The sequence below is a fragment of the Thunnus maccoyii genome, chromosome 14 (assembly GCF_910596095.1).
Source record: "Thunnus maccoyii chromosome 14, fThuMac1.1, whole genome shotgun sequence".
Taxonomy (NCBI): domain Eukaryota; kingdom Metazoa; phylum Chordata; class Actinopteri; order Scombriformes; family Scombridae; genus Thunnus; species Thunnus maccoyii.
This window is the reverse complement of record NC_056546.1, coordinates 26,505,179-26,515,744: the sequence shown is the minus strand read 5'-3', so window position 1 is coordinate 26,515,744 and position 10,566 is coordinate 26,505,179. Positions and strand designations below refer to the sequence as shown.

General features: G+C 38.5%; 1 protein-coding gene across 1 annotated transcript; it reads right to left on the bottom strand.

Moving 5' to 3' along the window:
- Positions 1-314: 314 nt before the first annotated feature.
- On the bottom strand, positions 315-8,113 carry pcgf6 (polycomb group ring finger 6). The gene is made up of 10 exons (XM_042434449.1): positions 7,500-8,113; positions 6,782-6,881; positions 6,007-6,103; positions 5,827-5,882; positions 5,665-5,724; positions 5,034-5,151; positions 4,264-4,291; positions 3,858-3,956; positions 1,548-1,634; positions 315-1,440 (listed from the first exon to the last, which is right to left on the bottom strand). The coding sequence occupies exons 1-10, from the start codon at positions 7,572-7,574 to the stop codon at positions 1,390-1,392; spliced, it is 771 nt and encodes a 256-aa protein (XP_042290383.1). The 5' UTR covers positions 7,575-8,113; the 3' UTR covers positions 315-1,389.
- Between the last annotated feature and the right edge of the window lie 2,453 nt (positions 8,114-10,566).

Here is a 10,566-nt window from a genome sequence, read left to right as displayed (position 1 = left end):
TCTTCAAATGAAGAGTTAAGATCATGAAGAGGGTAGAATGTCATTTCAGTCTTGTATTCTCTAGCTGTGGTTAGGGAGAAACCCAAACTTCAATCAAATGTCTGGTTGGCTTGCACTACTTTATAACCACAGTGTCATCTGTACAATATGAATGGGTGCATCAGTGGTGAAAAAGTACAATGAAAATGTAATCAGTAAAATGCTTTTTTATGTTTAAGTTTTAAACCAGCATTTTTTCTGTTACCTGATGTGTGTAGCAGATGGATGCTGATATCAACCTTAAACCACAGGAGGCAATGATGAAGTGGGAAACATTTCAGTTGTGTCATCAAATATTTATTCAAACTTATAAACCAAGTAGTAAAGGTATTTTATATCAAACCCTACCAAAGATTTCTTTATACAGGCTCCCTTTAAATAACAGCTTTTTTTAGTGATTTGTACTGAAAGCAGATTTTTTATCAAAACAATGACATCAGTTTACATCAACAGCTTAAGTCAGACAACATGAGCATGAATAAGTAATCAATACAAAAGTTAAATTAAACGATTAAATCAACAAGAAGCGAGTCACTCTAAAGATACAGTGTAGATCTAAGCTCTATAAAATACACACACAAACCTTTGGCAGTGGTAATCCTTTTGTGTCAAGCCCTTAAGATCACAATCTTCGATTTGAAATGAAACCCAGACAGTAAACTCGATTCTCAAACCCATAAATAGAAAAGTATTAAGAGAGATCCCTGGTTTCCCAAAAGATGGGACTGATGCAGCTTTTCAGAACAGACACTATTGCTTTTATATCTGTTGGAGATGTGAGGAGTTTAAGATCCATTGACAGTGGTTCGGTCCAGTTTTAGCTACAGTATCGGTCACATCCTTGAGTGTCAGCACACAAAACAATACCTAAAAAAAAAAAGATATCACAGTTCTGTAGGAAATTGTCACTTCAGGTACATACCACAACGTGACAGAAAAGTTCATTGCAACACAACGTCACTTCACTAAATTAAATATATACTTCCTGTGTCCAGCAAATCTGCAGCAGACACACGGCCGTCCTGAATACAAGTGATCATCTTGGGGGTTGAAAATTAGATGCTATAGTGTGAACATTAAGAGTTTACACATTTTCATACTTCTCAGTAAAGAAATCCAACTATATTGCTCTGAGAATCTCTCTTTCACATTTAATGTTTTGCCGGCCACTTGCTACATTTACTTTGTTGTAATATTTAAGTTAGAAATTTAAATTAAACTTTATATTCGCACACAGTGCCAAGACAGCTTTGGACTAGTTATAATGCCAATGTGAAAACTTCACTCCACACTATGACAGGATGCAAAAAAAAAAGTCCCCTCAGGTATTTCTGCATCCATCTTTGCGACTCAAGACTGGGAGGGCAGGACCAAACCGAAGTGCAGCACCAACAAACCGTCCTGGAGCAAAATAGAAAAAATAAACTTTTTTTTTTAACATGACTGGAGTTACAGGCCTTCAATATCATGAATATTGTTCCCACTGAGTGTGTGTTTGTGGTGCTCACCTGCAGTGCCTCTGTTCCCACAGAGCTCTGTATGTCTTTGAGTGACTGATAGTGATCTAGGAGATGATCTCCGCAAACCACATCCACCTGTAGGACACACAGACACTTTAGACCCCTGCATCAGACACTGAGTCACACAGAGCTGATCTGTCCGGAGGTCTTGTAACGTCTACACAGAACCGTATGTGTGTTTCTGATGATTTTGCCATCATTTACCATTGTGACAAACAAAACTTGGGTCCTCTGCAAACAAATTCTGGCGCAACAACACATAAAGGCTCGACAACAACAGCAATGGATTGATTTTGACCAAATTCAAACATCAACTGTACCCAGTGCCACATTATAAATGTAGTTATTGACCAGAACACTGAATACTGTACGCTGTATATGCCTTGGATATTTAATAAACTGGATGGAGATGATCCAGATGAGGAAGACTAAAAAGGAAAAGAAGTCAGATCAACATTTTCAAGAAGGGTTGTAACAATGTATTTTTGAACTGAGTTGAAGTTATATAAGTGTTGTGACTTCTGCTGCAGTGAACAGTGACTCCAGGTCAGTCTTTCTCCATCCTCTCCAGGTTTGTCCAGACAGAGCAGGGCAGTGCAGCACTGAGGCCAGGTAATCAGCATAAGCTGCTAATCCTCATCCATTACTGAGGATTACTAAACACAAAATACACCAACACCTGAACGCTGTCTCCCTCAAACTGAACTCATGAACCTTTCTGTTCATCAGTGTTGTAATGAAAGGACCACAGATCTGAGTGTTAGACTAATACTTGTAATCTTGAACCTGAAGACTGAGCTGAGACAGACAATAGTTTGATTAATTTCGTTGTTAAGAGAGTCTGTTGTCCGTTAGATTTTGGTAGCCTGCTGAGTTTTGACCTGAGCAGGTGAGCCCACCATGCTGGACTCTGTATGTATTCAGCAGTAGTTTCATCACATATATGCTTTCCTCACTGTGCTGCAATGCGTATATACTGTTGCTATGGTTAGATTTTGGTGGACAACTTTAAACTTGGATAAGTGGCTACTTATAAATCTCCCACAGAGGTGAAATGTTAGGAAGCTCCTATCAGTAAAACTGATGAAACCTCTTGGATGAGTGAGGAAACGTCTTCAAATCTTCAATTCAATCTGCCGCCACATATAATAATGCCGACACTGTGAGTTTCTTTGAATAAATCCAAACTGTGTTGTTATAAAATGTAAATAATAAATGTAACTAAACATATTATTTCTGCATGTATTAATCTTCTCTGCAGTGTTTAAAACTGATTGACAAAATAGTGCAGAGTATGTCCATGTCTTGGTGTGTAGACCTGATTCATTGAAGAATAACACAGCTAATGAAGCTCAGCTAACTAGCTAATTGATTAATACACTGCATCTCCTTTAGCTGCTTCCTAATAACTGTTACAGGTCAGCTGCAATTGGCCCTAAAGCCAAGGAGGACCGCAGCAGTGTGGCTAAGTGCAGCTATCCCCTGCTGTGAGGACACATTGGAAATGTGAGTGTTCATGGCTTGTTGCAGCTCGGCGTAAGTAACGCCAAGCAATCTGGGCCCAATCTAAAGGAAAGGAGGTTCCTAATTTTCCAAGTCTGTCTTAAAACAACAGTCAGGTTCTCATATGAACAATGAAACTGTAATTTTTCCTGTTCATACTGACCATTAAAAGATCCCTTTCAAATGTGCTTGCGGTGTAAGTAATTGGGGAGAAGTCCTCGATTTGTTCAAAAATGTATTTAAAAGTTTATCTGAAGCTATGATGTGTCAGGAGTCCAAGTTAGTGAAATTAAGGGGATATCTTCCAAAGTTATTTTCTATTTAGCATAAAATTCCCTCTTTGTTTCTTTGGACAGTGTTTCCCTGTTGAGCTGTGGTGGAAGTATAGTAACGAAAAGAGGGACTTTGGCACTAAAAAGACTGTAATGTTGAAAGATATCTACTTGATTTGACTCATTTGGATGCTGAAGCTTCATATTAACTTCAGATAAACTTTTAAATCATTGTTGCACAGAAGGAGGACTGTGGACTTTGTCCCCAACTTACATTGTAAGTGCATAATGAAGGGATCTTCTAATGTCACAACCACTTTGTCCGTGCTCTGTCTTCTTAATAAATGTGCCCACTCACTTACACACACCGGTGTGTCCCTGGTCAGTGTGCACGCCTACGCTACACTGTAATGCCGACTTCCTTTGCTGTCACGCTTCCAAGTCTGTCTAAGGCAACAATCAGGATCAAGACAGTGGTCATGACACTTTGTGGACTGATTAGCTGTAAGCCTGGCAGACTCACCTGGCAGGTTGGGCTGAGCTCCATCTTCCTCCTGATGAACAGCTCCACGTGGCGAACGGTGGCCTCGCCTGAAACACGGACATACCGCCTCTCTAGTGGCTAATGAAGGAAAAAGTGGAAGAGACCAAATCAAAGTCTTTCAGAAGAATGTCGTTCATCAAAAACTGTACGGTACAAATAATACAACTGGAGCCGTGTCGTTTCAAACCGTGAAACTTTGAAAAAGAAAACTCCCATATTAGCTACACATCATCATTGGTCTTTACACAATATTTTTATCTTAATGTATCAGCAGGTCTGGATCCAGCTTACAGTACAACATTGATCATGTAACCTGTTCTATTATAGTCCATATACTCTAATAAGAACAGCTGTTTTATAAAGATTTAAGATTTTAAGTAATTACCTTGTAGTTGCTAATCCCCTCTTCAGCCCTGAAAACACAGCAGGAGTCAACGTAAGTACGTTTTAAACTAATTTGTCATTGTGAGACTATGGGACCATCTGGTGGCATTTCTATGTAACTTCATGGTGATTTCATTCATTGCTAAAAACGTTTTTCCTCAAAGCAGAAGACATGGTTGTTGTAAGCCAGAAGACCTTGCTAATTATGGAGCGATTTACACCCAATTAACACTGACAGTAAAAACAACTGCATTCATATAGAACTTGTGAGTTGTTGTTTGGTTTTTTTTAAGTAGACAATATGTTTAGCAGACGGTCTTTTACATGACAGACATTTGAACATGTCATAGCAGCAAATATAGAGGTGTGATTAAAAACATTAATTAGAGCTTCATTTCATTCAGGAGTGCCAGTTCAAGGGTCTCATTAATGTCATTAGTTACACCTGTGATTTTCCTACTTGTATGAACACTGTTGCTAGGAAACAGATAACAAAAATGGACTTCTCAGTTGGTTCTGTGTAACAAACCATCTAGCGCGTCAGGTTAGTTTAACACAGTGAAGAAAGAAAATACCATGAAGTGTTTCGCCAGTGAGAACATTAAAGCTCAAGTAATTATAGGGGAACTTAAAGAGAAGAAAGGGCAATATCACACACCAAAGTGTGTTTACAGGTCATGGGGAGGACTTTAAATGTGCAGGGGCTGAATACCTTTCATAGACAATACAGGTGTAATTAATGCATAGAGGCCTGTCCAGTGAGATCCTCACCCTACAAACTCCAGTAGCAGTGACACATCCAGCTCAGGAGGGATGGTGAACACAGACTGGGTTATGTTATCCTTCTTCTGCCTTTTCCCCACTGCAGGACCTGGTGGGGAGACGGACACTGCAAGGCAGGAAAGAAGAAAAACAGGAGATACAGATGAGAAGGAAAGAGCTTTACTGATGAACTCTCACGCTTTTGCTTCTATTGTCCTGAAATTCAACATCTTTGGAGTTCCAGTTCATGAAGTTGTAGATTTAAATCCAAAATAAAATAAAAAGTTTCAAACAAATAGGACACCACAGTTTGATAAAACTTCAGTTGTTTCGTTTTCCAAAATACACTCATTAGCCGAAGAGGACACAACAGCAACATCTCCATCATTCAGGTCTGATGAAGGTCTTTGACCAGCAGGTTGTGATGATCTTATCTTCAGTGAGTGGATATCCTTCCTGTCCACTTTTACATAAATGTCAATTGGAGTTTTGTCCAACTTGCATTAATGATGCAATTAATTTAACTAAACTTCAATAACACATTAACACAGAAACAAAGTAAAATACTGTGTTACACACATCCACATATGTACAATCACAGCTAACGGCTCCCCAAACCTGTTAAGTGAAGCTATTTTACCTGGTTTTGGCAGGTCCAGCCCTCTCTCTTTGTAGAAGCTACACATTTGTTCTCTTTCAACTAGAGCACAGAAAAAGAGTTCACATTAGAATTTAAACTGAAAATGACATCGTGTACAGTAGATGAATTAAATCAATCTGACTGTATATACAGTATACTTACACTCCTCCAGGAATGGAACCATTTTATAAACAATATCCTGCAGTTGTCTGTCAGGCCTGCAGGAAGACAGAGGGACATTTCTGAATGAATTAATCCTAAAATCCTGGAATTTCCACACAAAAGTTTTAGACATCATCATGTCAACATGTGAGCAGATACTACAGGAATGAACAGGCCTACCTGATGTTGTAAAGGGGTTGTGTTTGGTGGACTACGATGCTGCATGTGGGACACCTGTTGCTGTAGAAAAAATGTTTCACGATGCAGCTTTTGCAAACTGGGAAGAGACACAATCACAATGTAAGACATATTGGATATGGATATTAATGTTTGAGAGTTTCAATGATCTTATACCTACTGTATAAAGCAGCAAATATTTATTTTTTACAAACATATTTTTGATAAGGACCCCTTACATTTGATTGTTAAACTGTGACCAAGACATACAGTAAGCAACAGGTTCTGAAGTTGATAAATGAACTTGTCAATGATCCCAGTTTCATTTCACATAACATATCTTTGACGTTTCTTGTTACGCATCTCTCTATATGTTTATACCTATATACAGTACCTGCCATAGGGTAGTATGGGCTGATAAATTGGCCTAGCCAGGCTCAAGTATGTGGTCTTGTTTAACTGTGAAACATGGTACGGGGACATCATGCTAGGGGTGAAATGTCAATATTAGTGTATTGACAGTCTAGTGAGCTAGGAGGAATAGCGTGTAAACTCAACATCACCGGTTCACACTTGTGTGGCACGTTATTCACCATGTTTCCCTGCTGTCTAAAAAGTTACATTCCCACAGGAGACGACCAGCCAACTTTTTACCACTGCTATACACTCTACAAACTACTACACACTATACCACCCAGTTCAGTTAGAACCCCTTGAATCCTCTCAAAATCTCTCCTGATATTTCCACGGACCAGAGAACACATCTGTTTGAACTCACATGTGTGCAAACACTCTGTGATGGTGGTGGCATCGATGAGGAAGCCGCAGCAGAGGGCACATCGGATGTATGGGTAGAACTGATTGAGGGGGAGCTTGGGCTGTAGAAGAGATATGGAAAAAACAATGTTAATGTCAAGGGCTACAGCCCCACAAGAGGCAATGCAGCCACAATACATGAATTCATGTCTGTCTAAAAGTGAAAAGCAACACTACTCAACTACTAGTTAGTATTTAGACCACTGCTTACTAGATTCAAGACTCCTTTATTTGTCATTTTGTGTACTTGCATATATTAAAACGAAATGTTGTTCCTCCCAGTTCAAAACAGTGCAACAGAAAAACAAGTCTAGAATAATATGTATATGAGAAAAGATAAACTAGAATGCACTCAGTTTAAAAAGTCAGTCATCGAGTTACAATAAATATTAAAGTCCTTTATGCAAAAATTAGAAGAGAGCCTGAAAAAAGAAATCACAACTTTGTGTCAAAAATATGTTTTGTTTCTGTATCCTATCCTGTCCTAGTATCTCACGACCCCTTTGATGAATCCAGTGGCACTTGTGTGGGTCCCGACCCCCAGGTTGGGAACCACTGAGTTACATGTATCCTACATTTAAGATATAACTGTCAGTGGGATGGAGGGTTTAAAGACTTCTTCGTTATGAATAAAACAAAGCTCCCAGACACCTTTGACATAATAATATAAACGCAGTTACCTCGTCCTCTGAGTCGCTGTCAGCTCTGCTCGTTGACTCTTCATGACTCTTGTGACCATATGGAGGCGATGACATCCCAACCGGCTACTAACGACAGCAAACCTGCCTTTCTCTCAAAGTTACCTCAATTAAACAGTAAATTATGTAATTCCTTCAAACGTACAACTCAGCTTTAAACAAACAAAGTTACTTGTAGTTTTCAGTCAACTTGTTGTTGATTCAGCTCCGCTTGGCTAACTTAGCTGGCTAACGTTTAGCTGACCAACGTTTAACGTGCGTGTTATAAGTATCGTTGGTGCTCAAAACATCAACATATATATGCACGAATTATTTGCTGCTATCACTAAGTTACAAATATTATCCAAAGTGGGTTAGCGCATGTGCCTCAGTCCGTATTATTGCCACAAGAGAAGAAATAAGATAACTTCCTAACTTTATCTGCTGTGTTGTCTCTGTCTTTCAGAATAATTTATATGTCTAAATGTACCGGCCCGGGCTTTATCCTCCAGCTCTCATTTAATCTCCAGTTGTGTAGAAATGAAAATACAAGCCCTCAAAGCCACGAACTGTAGAAATCAAACCGTGAGGGACTGGATTAAGACTTTCTGCCCATGAAGCTGCTGATTCCACACATTTATTTTGAAGGCATAATGACGTATTTTCCCGCCTTCTTTTCCTAGGATGGCGACGGAGCATTGCGCGAAAACCCGCCTTACTCTGCCTCTGATTGGCTAGTACTCGTTGTCTTCGTTGGTCAGGTTGGTTAGATTTAGGCATGAGCGGAGCCGTATAAACCCTATATACGGCTATAGGCATGAGGAATGAAATGGTTGGGTTAGAGTAAGAATATCAGGATGAGAGCCAATCAGAGGCAACGTAGGGGCGGGTCTTCGCGGAACATTCCGTCGCCATCATAGAAACAAAAATTTGCATACGCCTCTCAAAGAGGAAATGGGGATCAATTTAGATTATTAGATTTTGTCAGCAGGGGGCGCTCTAAGCATACATTTACGGTCAATGCTAGATTTTGCAAAACAAATAAAAATTAAAAATAAAAAAACTTTTATGAAGAACAGAAGTCATTCCTGTTTTTTGTTTTTTTGTATTTTATGATTGTTTCTGGATCTCTTTACCTGGCTGGAGCTTCTGCTAAATGTAAATAGTCTGTAATAGAATAAAGTAAAGGGGCTCCAGCAGCAAATTAAGCATTTATGTGTGTAATATTCACCCATAGGCAAGGTAAGTTTATTTGTATAGCACATTTCAACAACAAGGTAACTCAAAGTGCTTTACATAAGACAAAGTGCAAAAGAAATACATTATAAAAGGATATTTTAATACAATTAAAAATAGTTATTAAAGGGCTAAGAGAATAGAAAATAAAATAAGCTAAAATAGAATAAAAGAATTAAAGGTACATTGCACTGCAAGAAATGAATAAAAAGCCTCAAATTTTCAAAAGCAGCCGCAAACAGAAAAGACTTCAGCCTTGATTTAAAAGAAGTAAGAGTTGAAGCAGACCTGCAGTTTTCTGGGAGTTTGTTTCCAGATACGTGATGCATAAAAACTGAATGCTGCTTGTCTATGTTTAGTTTTGTCTCTGTGGACAGAAAGCAGACGTGTCGCAGATGACCTGAGAGATTTAGGTGCTTTATAATGTAGCAGAAGATCAGAGATGTATTCTGGCCCTAAACCATTCAGTGCTTTATAAACCAGTAATTTATAAAGCACACAGCAGTATTTTAAATCAATTCATAATCTTATCGCCTCATAATGCAAGCATATTCCAGTACATGAATCATGAGCCACCTATAATCTATATCATAGAGATATGGATGTATCTGGTTTCCTACAGTTGCACATGGCTTCGTGCAGTAAGCCGTCTGATTAGTCCTACAGAGTAATGATATAATTCCTATGCTGTGAGCATGATAAAAGCATAACGACATTATATAATCAAGCATACATAACATCTCTGACTTTCTATCAAGAGCTAACCCCACCTATGTCTTTGTAGTAACATTAAATGTTGCAGTGACATGCCTGCTAGAGTCGGGACATCCCCTAACAGACAATCCCAGCAGCATGTCGAAGCAGCACAGGCATTCCTCCATCACGACACAAGAACTCATGATTTACATCATTTTGTTTATGGGACATTGGGAACCCATCAGCATCTCATACATTAAAATGGTTTTTAAGCTGCAGCTGATGTCATCCATCCTCTTAAATTGGACGTGATTGGCTCATGGTTATCAGGTGTGGTGTATTGGTAATGCTTCTTTAATGGAAGTACTGGGTTCAAATCCTGGTGGGAGTGTCTGGCTTTACAACACTTACATGGTAAATCTTATGATCCTGAGTGTTAAGAAGAGCATTTTTTTTTTTTTTACATATTTTGATATGAAAAATGAGAAACAAATTAAAAGCACAGTACTCGTAAAAAAATGTTGCAATGACAATTTCACCAAAATCTTTTTTGGACAGAATGACCAGATGGTGTAACATCATCCTTCAGTTTTGCATCATAATCTGTCAAATTTGTTCAGAGATGAGCCCCAATCTGCTAACATAAACATCATGTTTGAGTGTTTTGTGTATTTAAATTTTGTGTATTTAAAATATTTTTTTGTTTTTTTTTTCATTTTGAACAAGCCTTAGCACTAACATCAGTTGGGGGAAACCAAGTCCTCCCCTTCCACCTGTCACAAACATCCTATAAAAGAGGTGGGACAGTCCACAAAACAATGGGTGATGTAATGGTGACTGCGTCCATATTTTTTTACAGTCTATGTTTGAATGCGGGATTCTAATTGATCTGCATGAAGTCATCTCACCTTATTCCTCTCCTTAAGGACTGTAAGGATGGTCTGACAGTAAGAGAAGAGGTCCCACAGAAAGGTCATCTTCATAGATAAAATGAGCTAATTCAGTTATCAGTCTACTTATCCAACTACATTTGTAGATAATCTAAGAACAATATCAAATTATTCCAACTTTTTTTATTTTTCCAAATGTGTTTGCAGATATAAATAATAATTTTGGCCTCTATTTTAATCTGTATCTG